Genomic DNA, 16,981 nt, shown 5'->3' with positions numbered 1-16,981 from the left:
AAAAGTCTTAAGCAGATTCCTGATGAGCACAGAGGACCCTGAGATCATGACCTGAGCAGGAATCAAGAGTTGGACCCTTAACCAACTGAGTCACTCAGGGGCTCTGTGAAGAATATTTTTATAGCTAGCACTGGTTTCCCCATATAAGTGTTTCACTTTGTTTCAATGAAAAAAAATCTCATGTAACCTCATTAAATTCATTTTGAAAATAGAGAAAAAAAAGAAAAACATGATCCCAAAATCTGAACAAAGTCACTGTTACAATAATATTGGATTTTTTGTGGGCCTTTTGGTTTCCCATTCTTTTATTTTTTTAAACTTTATTTTAACCATTCTTTTTTTTTAACATTAGCTAGACTTATTTTAGAGATTGTTACATATTATAGTGATTGAAGAGAGCATCTCTGCAACCGTACAATAAATTTTAAAAAATTCAACTGTAACAAAACAATTCCATCCCAAAACATCTTCTTTGGATAAGACATTTTCACAGTGAAAAGTACTACAAAATTACCTGCACTATTCTACTGCTAAAGAGAAAATAGACTGTTTGATCCATCCATCTAGACATGCTTTTTAAAAAATTCTAAAGCAAAACTGAAAAGTACAGTACAGATAGTTGACATTGTCTTTAAACAATTAGGTTACAGGGATATAAAATAAAACAAACATTCAATACCTCTAAATTTGGATTCCTCAAATCTGCTTTCCATCCAAACTGTTTCATAAGAGCAATTCCAATTACTCTTCCAACTTCCTGAAAAAGCAGAAAAGTTATAGAAAAAGACACTAAAAATGAAAATTTTACATTTAAATGTAAGCAAAAACTAAAGAGTATGAGTCAGACTATCTGATGGTAACTTAGGGTTACAATATTAAAATATGACTGGGACGCCTGGGTGGCTCAGTTGGTTAAGCAGCTGCCTTCGGCTCAGGTCATGATCCCAGCATCCTGGGATCGAGTCCCACATCGGGCTCCTTGCTCCACAGGGAGCCTGCTTCTCCCTCTGACTCTTCCTTCCACTCTACCTGTGTTCGCTCTCACTCACTCTCTCTCTGACAAATAAATAAATAAAATCTTAAAAAAAAAAAAAAAACCAAACGACACAAAAGCATTTTCTGTTCAAGGCAAGAAGGCTGCATTTTACCTCTTCTAACCCCCAACATATCCTATGGCATTGATGTCTATTCATGTGTAATTTCGATTCTAGTAATAACCAGACCATGAATTGATAAAAATGATCATTGTGGTTTTTAGGAAACAGATGCAAGGTGAAAGATGAAGTATTTGAGCTACTACAATCCTATATGTTGACAAATTACAGAACGGTAGCATTAGACTCAGTCTTTAGGGTCTACCTGATTTTAAGGCTGGCCAAAGGACCCAGATCTGTGCTCTTGTATCACTGAACTTCGTAAGGGCCAAATGATAAAGTGTTTTGAAGGAAACTATGTTCGCTCTCCTGTAGACAGTTGACACTTCGTGTTGTATTTGTGTTTTTGCAGTCTGGGTGCTGCTGACAATTACACATACAAGGTGTAGTGTAGAGCAACCAATTAATAAGCACAGAACTGATGAAAAACCCAAAAAGCTTAGGACAGAAATATTAGAATTTCCAAGTGTCAAGGATATCTATTAGTTTAAGGAAACTTTGGGGGAGAAAGTATCAAAAGGAGGTCATTACATGGAATAGCGTACCATTACTCTAAAGTATCTGAGATAAAGTTAAAAAGGAAAATACATTTTTAAAGAGATTTAGTTATATGAAATTAGGCCTGGTTATCTGCTGAGGCTATTCTGTGGAAGGCTGCCATCTCATTTCAAATCTAAGAGTGGTTAATTCAGAAAATGGAACTTCACCCTGGGAGGGAAGCGTACCTGTGCGGTAAAGGTCTTTGCAATGGCTCCACTGCAGCGACAAGAAACTCTGAACGTCAAGTCCTTCTGGCTTGGGTCATCAGCTGCTTTTACTACCTCATTCTGAAATGCTTTTTGAGATTTTTCTCTGTTCATGAGAAAATCTCCTTGCTCCACTGGTTCTTCTTCCATTTGCTTTTCCGGTTGGCATTCCCTGCTCTCTTGAAGCTCTTGCATTGGTTCTGTTTTTAATTTCTTAGGATTGGTGACATCATTTTCTCCTACTTTTCTTTTTAGTGGGTTAGCATCTCTTTGAGAAAGTTGGTCCTTTTTTGCATCAAGTTCAAGAAGATTTTTCCAAACTGAAATGGCACTCAACCAGCTCTCTGGACCATCATTTACGAGTCTTTGCATTTCATTAAATATGTTTCCTAAATAAATAAGATCTCAATTTGTCCTATACCGAAGCCTTAAAAACAGTCTATTACATTCATCACCCCTAAATTCCATTATCTTTATTTCTTTAAAATAAGTTTTACTAAACTGCTACGTGAATAGTGGGTTCACCGTCATCTGGGATTTATATAATCTAACATAAGAATATTGTGCAGAATAAAGTTCTTACTTATACTCCAAACTTAACATCAAAACTGTTTTAAAATTCCTATAGAATTACCTTATATTTTAGCAAGATCATTTGTCCTATGATAATATATATCTATACCTTCAATATACGCATACACCTAGAGTATTATTGATTTTTGATATAACACTGATCTTGCCTATAAAAACTAAGTTAAAAAAAAGAATAAATTGCAAAACAAAGCTCAGAAACAGAGAAAATGAATACTGAAGCTATCTTAGACCATACAACATTAGCGTACATCATAAAATGAGTTTTCATAAAGTAATGCTTCAGATATACAACCCATTCATAACTTAGGGACTGCCAGCACACTCAATACATTGTAATCTTTTTTTGATGAACAAGATTCATCAAGGTGACCCAAGAGTAATTACTGTATTCTCTAAAGATGAGAATGTGTGGAATGCTGGGAGTAAATTATAATGACCCCATGGTATAACACCTTAGGATTTGCTGTATAATAACTTTTCTGACCTGTTTTGATTTCTTGCCATTTGCATTTTTACAGACGCAGTTTAGTACAGACCACAATATTACATGATCTCAGAGATTAAAGCAAAGTTTAAGGCAATGTCTAGTATAGTAGTATCTGATATTTGCTTCTATGAAAATCCTTAAATTATTTTAGTAGCATACTTATAAAATTAGAAAGTGGAGAGGGAAACTCTTAAGCCCCCTTTAACTGTAATGGTTTATAAGTGGGTATAAATTTATTCAAAACCTTAAATTTAAGGTCCTCTAAGCAGGAGATTTTATTACATAGTATTTTTTCTAATTATATAATTCATTGGTTAAGATGTATAAAGTGACAGTTTTGATCTATTTACAAAGCCATGCATTCTGGATTATTACATGCTCCTAGGTCTAAATAAATGCATCTGACTGTATGTATCTCTAGAGATGGTGTCTGAACATAACTAAAATGGAAGAAATGTGACTTAGGACACTAAGGCTCAGAAAATAGGCAACAGATTGCAAAGAGAAAAAAATTAGCTGATAATGCAATTAATATGGTGATAATCAGGAAATATGGAAAAAAAACATAATTAATGATCCCACAGGTATGAATGAATCTTAAAAATGTAAAATGGCTACAAATTAATTATCAAGCAGAAAACTTTGGAATACAATATATCATGGGGGTAAAAGCAACAGGCATATACATACCTTTACTTACAGAAGAAACATTAAGTGGAAACTGCTTTTTAATCAGCAAAAATAATCTTTCTGCAGATTTTAATTTTTTCAGCATATTTAAGTCAGAACAGGTGGTAAAGAAAACTTTTCCTGAAATATATTCAACCTAGAAACAGAAAAGATTAATGTAGTCTTGTGTCAGAGTAAGAATCAATTCCCTTTTCTGCTCTTAATGAATTAAAACGCAGCGTCTAGATGGACAATAAAAACAACCATTTTTAAAATATGTACTATTTGTCAGACACTGTGCTAGGCACTCTGAATACATTTTCCCGCTCTTGTTTATAACAGCCTTCTAAGGTAGATTTTATCACCCCCATTTCTTAGATTATGAAACTGAGGTTTGGATAGGTTAAATAACCTGTATGAAGTCAAACAGTGACCAAGATTACAATCTATGTCATGGTACCTTTTGTAAAGACTGTGTGTGTGTGTGTGTGTGTGTGTGTGCATGTGCGCATGCACAGGCACTCCTAGGACAAATCAGGTGACCAGCCCAAGGTTAACATCATCAGTAGGCGTTTATTAAACACCTACCTCGTGGTCTACTAGGAAGCATCCAGCACATGTCCTAAAGATGGGTGATAATTTAATACCTATACACTGGCATACAAATTAAAATGTTAAAAATTTTTAAGAAAATAAATTGAATTAAACCCAGAAGACAACAAAAAAAAGTTAATATAATAAATGCATTGATAACCTTAGGTACAAGGTAAAACAAAGAGCCTGAATAAGGAACCATCATTAGTAAAAATCTCGGAAAAGGGCCCTGTGATTTGGGAAGAGAGTTTCTAAAAGAAGAAAGGGCAAGATGCAGAGGTGGGAGTGACAGGCTCGCTGAAGCAAACTCTAAGTCAGTATGGCAAAATATGCTCTGTGATTGACAGTGTCAGGTGAATGGATGGTGTAGCTCAGCCCAGCCTGATAAATGGTCATGAAAATCTGAGTATCCCAGATGGTAATGGTCAACCATTACAGACTTTTGATGAAAGCTGCGACACACTGAATTAGCTAGCAGAAAAAATTACTTTAGAAGAGTACTAAGTGTAGATTGTTATGCTGGAGGAAGAAGCAGATTACTGAGATCGCAATAATGAGACACTTGGCTGTGGAGCTGGAAAAGAGACAACAGCAAGAAATATGCATCACATAGAAAGAGTCTTTGGAGACAGGATGGATAGGTTATAAAAGCCAGAGAAAAAATGAAAATAAAAAGTGCACTGACGATAGAGTCTGGTGAGGTATGGCAAGTGGTGTGCAATACCAATGGACCCCTAAAACTTTTGGGATCAACCCAATTCTCTCAAGCTCAGGATGGATGTGGGTTGTCTTAATTTAATGGTGGCCATGGGCTGACTAAGATGGTTTGAAGTTATCTCCTAGAACTGAAGTAATGGGGAATTTGGAGGGTCCCATGTGTTTAGGCAGCTCCCATCCAATGGGAACTTAAATTCCAAGTATTTTTGTATTCTTGATCTGATATGGTCTAATTAAGTTTTTGGGATGGTAATTTTTGGGGTTACCATTCTAGCTTGATGAAAAAGAATCACTGCAGAGGAAGCCCTAGGTTGACATCAAGTAAAACCCAAATACTTCATTATAAGATTAACAAGATTTGGGGACCTAATGTACAGAGTGGTGATTATAGCATATAATACTATATTATATAATTATAAGTTGCTAATAGATTTAAATGTTCTCCCACAAAAAAGTAATGACAGTTATGTGACTGGGTGGAGGTGTTAGCTAATGCTATGGTGTTAATCATCTGCAATATGAAATTTATCAAGTCAACATGTTGCACGTCTTAAATTTACACAATGGTATATATCAGTTATATTTCAATAAAGCTGGAAAAACAAATTAAATAAAACGCAAACAGCTTAGGTACTAGAAGTGCAGCTGACCAAGACAGACTGAGAAAGCAGGGAATGAGAAGAATGTTTAGGATTCAACATTTAAGGGGATAAGGAGTAACAAAAATAAGAATTTCTAGTTTCTAGAACTTCTTTCTCATTACAAAAGTGACATTTTCCCACAAAAATCAAAACTAAATAGATATCTCAAAATGCTTAGAACTTGAAAACAAGTTTTAAAAAAAGTTTAGAGTCGGGACGCCTGGGTGGCTCAGTTGGTTAAGCAGCTGCCTTCGGCTCAGGTCATGATCCCAGCTTCCTGGGATCAAGTCCCACATCGGGCTCCTTGCTCCGCAGGGAGCCTGCTTCTCCCTCTGACTCTGCCTGCCTCTCTGTCTGCCTGTGCTCGCTCTCGCTCGCTGTCTCTCTGACAAATAAATAAATAAAATCTTTAAAAAAAAAAAAAAGTTTAGAGTTTATGCTACCTGACATAAAAATATAGCTGATATTAAAGCTGTCACAAAACAAGCTAACTGACATGAAATATCTTGCCAAGATTGTGGGGGAACTGAATGAAATATTTTACTGAAAATGTATGGTTTTAAGATTTAAGTTCTATAAGCAAACTGATGAAAACATCTAGACCAGTGATTTTAACCTAGTCAGTGATCTAGATATTAATTTATACTTTTTTTTAAAAAAGATTTTATTTATTTTATTTGACAGACAGAGATTACAAGTGGGCAGAGAGGCAGACAGAGAGAGAGGGGAGGAAGCAGGCTCCCTGCTGAGCAAAGAGCCCGATGCGGGGCTCGATCCCAGGACCCTGGGATCATGACCTGAGCTGAAGGCAGAGGCTTTAACCCACTGAGCCACCCAGGTGCCCCTAATTTATACTTTTTAATTGTAGAAAGATCTTATCTTATGTGAATATGAAGGGAAACATTTTATACAGTGTTCTTCCTCTAAAAATATCATTTTGGGGAGGTGGGAGGAACAACAAAACAAGATTGAAAATCAAGTTAATTAAAAGGAACTAAAGGCTTAATTTATTTGGGGAAACAAATCGTAAGAAGTTTTGAGGCATTAAAATGCTAAATATATTTTCAAAACCAAAAGCAGCATTATTCTCTTTATTTAAAAATTAACATTAGGCTTACATTCCTTTCACAAGTAATATACAACTAATCAGAAGTAGTTTACTTCTTTTTTTGAAGATTTTATTTGACAGAGAGAGAGAGAGAGAGATGGATCACAAGTAGGCAGAGAGGCAGGCAGAGAGAGGAGGGGGTCGGGGAAGCAGGATCCCTGAGATCATAACCTGAGCTGAAGGCAGAGGCTTAATCCACTGAGCCACCAGTTTACTAAATTGCAAAACAGTCACTATGAGAATCAAATAATGATATATCATGAAAGCATTACCTCCACCAAAGGTAAACATAGAGTATTATACCTTAAAGCAGTAGGGAGAATGAATTTTGGTGCTTATGAGTTTAAAAACTGCTGAAGCTGGTGTTAATCTTTTTCTTTAGTTTACTGCTTATAATTGGTCATATTTCAGTTACAATACCCAGGGGAGAAATGTGGCATTTTAGGACATTTCATCCTAATATTTGTTATTTGAAAATTTATTTATATATACAATCTGTTTTTTCCATTTGGAATTAAATCATAACCAAGTGTCTAAAACCAGCTGGTTTTATGTCTAACACTTTTGAAGATGAAATAACAGTCTTTATCAAAGTAAAAACAGTTCTGTTGTCAGCTAGCATATCTAAGCAGTTAGTGGTTTTGCCTTCCTTTTAAAATTCAGGCATTCAAATCTAACACAAAAACTAAACGTTTAAGCCTAGGTAAAAATGCTTAGGAGGATACGTGATATCAAAGTTCTCCTAATTCTACAGATGCCATTTTGTTTTAGAATTAATTTTAAATTGTTAAGTGAAGAGCTGAGGTGGTACTTGAGTTTTTCTGATTCATTTGAGGAGAACTGAAAAAATACAATTTACTTAATTTAAAAAATTCAAGAAATTTCCCTCCAAAAAATGAAGAGACTCTTAAAAAAAAAATCAACCTTATACAATTACCCCATTAAGTAAAATAACTATGAAATAATCCAACTATCTGGTTATTTGGTTAGATCTACCCCACTACCCTCCATCACCAACATCCCACTAAAAAATAAAAAACTGGCTGACTTATTCAGGTTCGGACCCAAGTTAAAAGTCTTTGCTATATGGGTTTATGAGGACCAATTAATTCACTGACAGGGCCTTTCTGGCTAGCTGGCATTAGGTACACTTCTATTTTATTGATTTTATCTTAAAAATATTCTTGCTATTATTGTTATAATAAACAACAGTATTTAATACATTAAACATTGTTATAAAGTAAAGCTTAATTTTTACCAATATATTTCTTTAAAGAAAAGTAGTCCAGGTAAAATAAATATATATTACATGTGTATATAGAATATATTTTATTAATTATACAATATAAATTAAATATTTATTAAATATACCCAGGAACCTACAAAGTTTGCCACCAGGAGGAAACAAAAAAATCTAACCTGAATCTGACCAAACTCTAGATACAACTTACAAGATCCCAATTTACAGGAAACAGAAAGGACGGAGAAGCATGTTAAACTACACCATGGAGATGCAACTGGCAATATCTAGACCAGGGGAAACTCGAGCACGGCTGTCCAACAACTTCCCATGATGACAAAAACGTTCCATTATCTGTGCTGTCCCATGCAGTCACCACTAGCCATATGTGGCTTCTGAACACTTGAAATATGACTTACAGAGTTTTTAACTTAATTCTAGCCACCACATCCTATTGGATAGCATAGCTCTAGACTAGGGGTCAGAAAATGAGGTCTGCTGAGCTAAGAATGGTCTTTACATTTTTAAAGGGATTTAAAAACAAACAACAACAAAGAACGGATAACAGAAACCACAAAGTGATCCACATATGTGACCTACGAAATCATAAAATATCCATCTGGATCTTTAAAGAAAAAGTTGTCTGGCCCTTGCTCTAGACTATGGGACAAACAACTCTGCTTCTTTAACAAATAATAAATTGCAGGGTGGAAGAAGAGAGGTGAAGGGAAAATCTATAAATTAAAACAGGCTTAAAAAATTTTTTTTTGGAAAAATAAAAGATACTTAAAAGAATATCAGCCAGTCATAATGCATGGCCCTTATTTGCATCCTCATCCAAATACACAAACTTAAAAACAAAAGTGAGACAAGTTGAAATTTGAACAGACTAGATATTTGATAAGATATCATTTTTAGAAGTGCCTGGGTAGCTCAGTCGTTAAGCATCTGCCTTCAGCCCAGGTCATGATCCCGGGGTCCTGGGATCCAGCTCTGCTTTGAGCTCCTGGCTCCACTGGGGGCCTGCTTCTCACACTCTGCGTGTGTTCCTGCTCTCCCTGGCTGTCTCTCTCTGTCAAATAAATAAGATCTCTAAAAAAATATTTTTATATGTGATGATACTGCAGTTCATGCCATTATGTTTTCTCTTCTATATTATACCATATATATTATGCTATAGGAGTTCTCTCATTCCAGATATATAGTCTCCTTATCTGCGCTACAGCTTCCGGCAGTGACTGCGCTCAACCACGTGATTAGGAAGCAGAAGACCTCTGCTCTGACGTAAGGTCAACAGTGTAAGGTCACCGGAGTCAATCACCTTCCTAAAGCCCCATCCTCCTCCTGAAGTACCGTCAGAAAGTCAGTCAATAGTAGCCTAAAGTCTTCCACCTCACTTCATCTCAGCACTTCGTCGTGTCACAACATCACAAGAAGGGTGAGTACTGAATGATAAGATATTTCAAGAGATGGAGAGTGAGCAGAGACCGCATTCACATAACTTTTATTACTGTATATTTATAATTGTCCTATTTTATTTATTGTTAATGTCTTACTGTGCCCAATTTATATGTATGTATATGGGTATGTATATATAGTAGAAGATAGTATATGTAGGGTCAGCACTATCCATGTTCTCCGCCATTCACTGGGGGTCCTGGAACATGGCTCCTGTGGATAAGACACCACTGCTATATAGACAAACATTTACAGATGAAGTTATCTTAAGTTTGCTTCAAAATAACATAGGTGGAATGGGAGGAGCATTAAAGCAGAATTCACTCTGGAATGGTTCTTGCAGCCGGTCGATGAGTATGTGATAATTCACGACACTATTCTACTTTAGTGTGTGTTTGAAATTCTCCAGGATAAAAAGCTAAACAGAATACACAAGGCATCTTCTATCGCAAGCTGCATGTTCAAGGAAGCACCTAAATCGGGGGAAGAGTTTGCGAGTTAAAATGCAAATGACTGGGCTTATGTTCATTTCTACTGGAAGAAACAATTTTGGAGGTGGTAACTAGAGACACGCATTTTCAACAAGCTCCCCATGTTTTTCCACTAAAAGTGGAAGAACACTGATTAGAAAGGTGTGATTCATTTGTAAAAGTAAACAATCACTTCTGAATTAATTTGTTTTGTAAATTCAGATTTTACATCAATTTCTTGAAGCAAACCAAAATTTCTAACAGACTCTTGTTACCGTGTGAATGATTTTAAGTATTACTGTGCAACTCATTCTTTGGGAACATTTATTGATCACCTATTAATTGCAAGACATTGTGTTCCACATGCTATCAATCTTTATCTCAAGGATTGCTCTAATCCTTTTTTTTGAAGATTATTTATTTACTTATTTGAAAGAGAGCGCACAAGCGGGGGGAGCAGCAGAGGGAGAGGGAGAAGCAGGCTTCCCTTTGAGCAGGGAGCCCAATGTAGGGCTTGATCCCAAGATCCTGGGATCCTGACCTGAGCTGAAGATAGATGCTTAACAGACTGAGCCACCCAGGCACCCCTGCTCTAATCTTTAAAGTAGGTGTTATCATCTCCATTTTATATCCAAGGAAAGTGAGGCTCAGAAATTTGAGTATTTTGCCCAAATTTTAAAAATCTATAAAAGGAGATTAAGATTTGAACATATCTTTGGCCTCTAAAGTCTACATACACTCTTTTCCATGCTGTTACAGAAATAACCTACATGCTTCCGGACGGTATCCCACCATAATTTAACGTAGTTGTAAAGCACACAGGCTTCAAAGCAAAAAAGCTTCAGATACAAGTCCCGGCTGCACCATGTAGCAGTCAGTTTTCTTTTTATTTCTTTGTAAAATGGAGGGGAAAATGACCTCTCACATAGGATTCTTTTGAGGATTAAATCATATCCAATGTACGTAAACGTGTCTGACACACTTTAAGTGCTTTATAAACGTTAGATGCTATCATTATTCTTTCAGGATTGCCTTAACTTTTCAGAGTTTATATCATGAAACTGAGATGGAATTTCACAGGTTATTTGTTCAGATTCCATTTCCAAGAATATCTATCCTTATTTTTTTTTTTAAAGATTTTTAATTATTTTAGAGAGAGAGACAGAGAGGGAGCAAGAGAGTCAGAAGGAGCAGGGAGAGGGAGAGAGGGAGAAGCCGACTCCCCACTGAGCAGGGAGCCTGATAATGGCACTCAGTCCCAGGACTCCAGAATCGTGACCTGAGCCGAAGGCAGACACTTACCTGACTAATCCACCCAGGCGTCCCAGCATATCTATCATTAAAACATACACAGTCAAAATACGAATCCTTAAATCTTTTGGTATTTAATTCTTCTCATTGCCAAGAAGTTTGTCCCTATAATGAACTGATTTGTTTGTTTGTTTGTTTCTGTGATGAACACTTTAGTCCTCCGTGTCTCATTTTGTCTTTAGAGAAGATGGAGAACAAACAGAGAAGGTAACTCCATTTGGGTCAAGCCTTCTATTTTTCATACTAAGAATTCTAAGTTAACATTCTTTTTTTATTTTTTCCCCCTCAAATCAGTGCAGCATGATGTAACAGCTGCACAGGAGCCAAGGAACTGGACCCAGGTTCTGGCCTGCCTGGGTTGGACATGATTATATATTCATGCCTGAGTTCAGGCAGCTTGGGTTTAAATTCCACGTCTACCACTTTACATGACTTGAATAATTTATTGGACTTACCTATGCTTCATTTTCCTTCTTGTTAAATGTAGAGCCTACCTCACAGGGTTGTTGTGAAAATTAAGCAGGTGAATACAGAGTAAAGACCTAAGAACGCGGGCCTGACAGAGACTAAATGCTTACTTAATGTCCGCAGTTCTTACATTGTTGCTTTTTTAGATTAGCTACATTCAGCATTCTGTTAAGTTCTGTGACCCAAACCGATACCATTTTTCATGACCCCCTCTATCCTCCAGGCCTCCACCTCCCTCACTGCAGAAAATCCTTTTGTGGCTTGCGCTGTAAGGGGTTGCTAGAGTGGCGTGGTCAATTTCATTTAGTAAGTTTTCCTTTTCCAAAAACACATCATGCACACTGTCATCTAGAGCCCACCACGTTACGGGAGTCTGTTTCGATTACATCTTTTCTCTCTGCTTTCAAGAAACCAGTCCCGCATTTTCTAGAACTAAACTCAAGTTCCAAACCTCGTTCATCTCTTTGAAAGGAACAGATAGATATCACCGACTGTTAACTTCCTCCAGAAGTCGGACTGCGAGGCCTCCAAGACTGTTATCACTTTCGTAGCTGCTATTTACTCTGTGTAGTGGAGATACCCTTTATCATATAATCCTCTCAACAATCCTACGAAGTGAATACAGTGGTGATCAGGAAACTGGCAGGACTCAAGTAACCCAACCTGAAGACAGCATTTGTACGTAAAGGATGGAGAAAGGCTTCTAACTCTGTCAGGTCTCACTGACAGGGGCACTATCCTATACCTTCTATTAAAGAATCTAGGAAATAACTTCGCTCAACGCTCTCCCCCCTTAATAAAACTACAGACGTGAGATAAGAGGTCATAGGAGGAGAGGGGAGAACGACTGGCGGTTCTTTCCAGCAGTAATTAAAGGATGTGTCAGAACTCCGAGGCCCAGGACCGTAGCCTCGGTGGCTCCGGGGGTTGAAAGCTGGGGACTCGCGTCGCTTTCCAGGGTCTACACGGACCCGGGCACGGAGGGAGCAGGGCCGCCCTCCTTTCCGCCGGGCCGCGCAGTGAGGCTGACTCACCTGCGTGGCCGCCAGCCGCGCCCGCACCTCCCGCATCAGGAAGGGCTCCAGGCCGCGGCCCGCGGTGCAGAAAAACCTGGCGCCCGCTGTGGGGCTCCAGCCGGAACCTGTCGGCGATGCCACCATGGCGGCCCGCGCGGCCCCGCGCCTCGGGGTCACGTGGCCTGGGGCGCGCGCACGGCGCGTCCCCGCGCTCCCGGCGCTGTGCGCCGGGGCCGGAGGGCGGGGTGGAGCCGGAGGTGGGGTTAGGGGGTGCGGTCCCCTGGGAGGCGAGCCTGTGGGTTGGCTTGGCTAACTGCTTGGAACTTCCCTGATTAGGCCTGTGGGACTATTTAGAATCACAGATGGAAGGGATACAATTGGGATCTGTTCTTGGATCTACAAAAAGGATATATATCCTCTGATCCATCTGTCTTATTTTTGGAAACTGAGGAAGTTGATCCCTAGACAGGCCGAGGTATAGTTAGTGGCACAGCTGAGGCTGGTCTTGATGGCCAGTGTAATGAGCTTTCTTCTATTTCTCCAGACTTACTCCACTCCTCTTCTCATTCCCGCCCCACTACTCTGCTAAAATAAGGAGGCCTATTCTGTCTACACCAAGAATTGGGCCAAAGCTGGGAATCCTTGTGACCCAGAGCAGAAATTCCTATTCTCCAACTAAATGTTTTCATGTTCATGGAATAGGTCACATTTCTTGCTCTACTAAGGTAATGAATGCACCATCCAGTTTAGGCCACCTGATTTAATTGTCTCTCTTAACAGTATTGAAGGGACTTCTTTAATTTTGGATTTTGAATTGGCAATGAAAAGATTACGTGGGAGGAGTAGAATCCATATTACAAAGTGGACACATTACATTAGCTCTGCAGTTATATGAAGTTATAAAGACGTTATATATGTAGTTATATGAAGACATATAGAAACTATTAAATAGTGCTTCTCATGTGCTTCCCAGAGGGACCTAGGCAAATAAGGGGTCTCCCTCTTTTCCTCCCCACCCCACCCCAGCTCCTGGTCTACTGGCACAGTAGTAAGAAAATTCTTATGGCATTATGCAACACAAGTGTTTCAACATTTCAGTCCTAAAACAACTTCTCACATCCTTTCATTTTGACAAATTCTTTCCTTCCTTCTTTCCTTTCTTTTTTGTTTTTCCTTTCTTTTTCTTTTTTCTTTTTTTCTTTTTTCTTTTGGTCTCCAGACTATGTTCTCGTTCTTTTGGCAGTTGACATAGCTCATCCCAACTTCTTTATACTCTGGGATTCCTGACACTCAAGTCTGTCTGGGGGAAACCCATGAAACCTCCTTAGTACTTCCTACACTCTGTCCCCAAGATGGTGAGCACCCAGACATAGTTCAGTAAATACTGGGCACCCACTCTCTGCCAGGCCTCACCCTAAGCCTTGAGGATGCCAATATGAGTGAGCAAGGGTTTGGACTTTATGGGGTTTTGAGAATGGTATGATTGATTTAATAAGGATGTACCCAAGATGCTGTGGTAACACTGAAAGGCAGCAGGGAGAGCTTCCTGATGAAAGTCACTCTTGAGCCAGTCCTTGAAGGTTGTGTAAGAGTTAAATCACTCTTTCTCTCTGGGGATGGAGGGTATAGCCTTTCAGGCAGTATGAGCAGCAGATCTAAATTTGACTGTATGTGTGTCTGGGAGTGGGGTGGGTTGAGGGACAGGAAGGCCACATCATCAGTTAGGTATTATTAGAGCATAATTATATGAGTTGGAGACTTGATAGAGATAAAGGTAGAGAGGTAGGTAGAGGTAATGTTATGGTGGTGCTGCCCACGGTGGGTGAAGAAGTGACTCCTCCATGGCTAGCAATATTCCTTCCTGGACAGAACCACTGCTGAGCTGAGGCTGCAGTCCTCCAGAAAATCTTCCCCTTACATCCTCTTTTCCTTTCTTCTTTGCCTTTCTGTCCCCAGGAGCCTTTGGTCAGCAAGGTCAGGGGCTACTCTTGCTGTAGTTGGTGGGGGTGGGGGGGCAGGTACACTGTTGGGTCTTGCTGTAGCACAGCACTTCCAAGAATGCCTTTCATACAGTGCTTGAGATGAGGTGAAAGAGCTGGAGTTTTGCCTGTTTATGGGGAAAATAATTGATTTTCTGAGAGGAGAGTTACCTGGAATTCTCTCCTCATTACTCAAATACTCTTTGCTCCATCATTTCTGCTTATCATTAAAATATATCTCTACTGGAAAAGAACCACTGACCCCTATGGATGCTTAGCATGTCCAGATGAGCTTTGCTGTTTTAATATTGCATATTCAACAAGTAGGAAGTTGGCAGTTGTCAGGAACAATTTTACAACAGAAATGCTTTTAAGTGGGACCATTTTAAGAATTTAGGGCGTGATTATTTGCTTCAAGATCTCCATGTTTTGGAATTCCTTTAATTCTTTTTTTTTCTAAAAGATTTTATTTATTTGACAGAGATCACAAGTAGGTAGAGAGATGCGGGGTGGTGGTGGGGGAGCAGGCTCCCTGCTGAGCAGAGAGCCCAATGTGGGGCTCGATCCCAGGACACATGATCTGAGCTGAAGGCAGAGGCTTAACCTACTGAGCCACCCAGGTGCCCAATTCCTTAAATTCTTAAAAGTGTTTGATATAGGGGCATCTTGGCGGCTCAGTCAGTTAAGTGACTGACTCTTGGTTTTGGCTCAGGTCATGATCTCAGTGTCGTGGGATCAAGCTCCAAGGCTCCACATTCAATGTGGAGTCTGCTTGTCCTTCTCCCTCTGCTCCTCCCCAGCGTACCTGTGCTCTCATGCAGCTCTCTCTCTCTCTCTCTCAAATGAATAAATAAAATCTTTTAAAAAGTGTTTGATATATGTACTTAGATATTAAAATGCAAATGCTTTAGGTTGTGAGATCTTTAAGGATGGGATGACTTCATTGATCTGAGCATCCATAACAAGCATCTGGCTTGCCTATGGTAGTTTCTCAGTTAATTTGTGCTGAATTGGATGGAATGTAACTAAATGGAATGTAACTTCCTCTAAGAAAGTCCTCCTCATCTAGGAGAGATTGTAATAACCACCACACCAATGGGGGCCCTTAGGAGTGAGGTATGGGTAAAAGGGTAGAGGATTGAGGCCAATGGAGGGAAATGAGGGGATAGAAGGGACCCCAAAGGTAACTTCTTCACAATTTTGCCTTTTTATTCTCCCCACATGCTTTATAAATAATGTTCCTTAACTAGGAGTACTTGTCAGAATGACCTTTAGGATCCTTTCAATATGTCATGCTTGTCCACGCCCTCACACCTCCAGTGTTCTGGTACATTTGAGTGGGATTGGTGGCGAGCCAGACCCCTTCTCCCCATTCAATTGCCAACTTCTCCAAAATGCCCACTCTCTCCCTCTTCCCAGGCCTTTGCTTATACTGCTTCCTTTGTCTAGAATCATCTTCTCTTCCATTTCTTTTTTTTAAGTCTCAGGTAGAATGCCACATCTTCCAGAATGTTTTCTGCTGCCTTTCTAGCATGCTTCTATTTATATATTTTATACCTTTATTATTTATTCACTCATAAATATTTATTGAGTCCATGTTAGTGTATCAGTTAATATAACGAGGTTCCAGCCTTGGAGAAACTGCTAGTTTAATGGGTGGTAATGGTGATGGTGCTGGATTGCTGAGAGAGACACATGAAGGATGACAGCACAGTGCAATATATGGAAAGGAAAGGAAAACAGTTGGGCCTGGCACATAGTAGGCACTTAATAAATAAGTGGAGTTGCATAAATGAACTTATCCTGAAGCCCAGTGAGCACTTGTTATGTTGGTGGTTTTTCATTTCCCTCTGAGCATTTTTGCTAAATCAGGACATTCTTCTTCTCCTCCTCTTTCTTCCTTCTCCTCTACCTTCCCCTCCTCCTCCTCCTCCTTCTTCTTTTTAAGATTTTATTTATTTGAGAGAGAGAGAGAGAGAAAGAGAGAACACACGTGCGTGTGGATGAGCAGTGGAAGAGAGAGAGAAGCAGACACTGCACTGAGTAGGGAGCCTGATGCAGGGCTCGATTCCTGGACCTTGAGATCATGACCCGAGCGAAGGCAGACACTTGACTGACTGAGCCACCCAGGCCCTCCAATTCTCCATCTTCTGAAACTCATCTCCCCAAGGTTTGTACACACCATGGAGATACAGTGAATTCATGCTCACACCACCCAGGGTAGTAACTATAAGGTTTTATAGATTTTTTAGAATTCAGTGGAGTTACAACATTGTGGTAAAACCTCAGATATGGACACAGAAGTCTGTTGGACACATATTCCAAACAA

At 39.1% G+C, this 16,981-nt stretch overlaps 1 protein-coding gene across 3 annotated transcripts in view; it reads right to left on the bottom strand.

Moving 5' to 3' along the window:
• The window catches only part of THUMPD2 (THUMP domain containing 2), a 41,032-nt gene extending 28,165 nt beyond the window's left edge, over nt 1-12,867 (bottom strand). The window contains exons 1-4 of one of the 3 annotated variants that reach the window (XR_006606482.1): nt 12,692-12,867; nt 3,672-3,807; nt 1,880-2,289; nt 680-757 (exon numbers count right to left, since the gene is read on the bottom strand). Coding sequence is in view for 2 of the 3 variants with exons in the window: in XM_013062987.2 (XP_012918441.1) it covers nt 680-757; nt 1,880-2,289; nt 3,672-3,807; nt 12,692-12,817 (750 nt within the window). In the remaining variant the exon portion in view is untranslated. The remainder of the gene's footprint in view (nt 1-679; nt 758-1,879; nt 2,290-3,671; nt 3,808-12,691) is intronic. The other 2 variants (XM_013062987.2, XM_004765532.3) reach the window with 2 other exon arrangements.
• Nucleotides 12,868-16,981: the final 4,114 nt, after the last annotated feature.

The sequence above is a fragment of the Mustela putorius genome, unplaced genomic scaffold (genome assembly GCF_011764305.1).
Source record: "Mustela putorius furo isolate JIRA1106 unplaced genomic scaffold, ASM1176430v1.1 tig00000281_pilon_pilon_pilon, whole genome shotgun sequence".
Lineage (NCBI taxonomy): Eukaryota > Metazoa > Chordata > Mammalia > Carnivora > Mustelidae > Mustela > Mustela putorius.
Note: the sequence above shows the minus strand (reverse complement) of the source record. Positions and strands in the feature narration are given on the sequence as shown.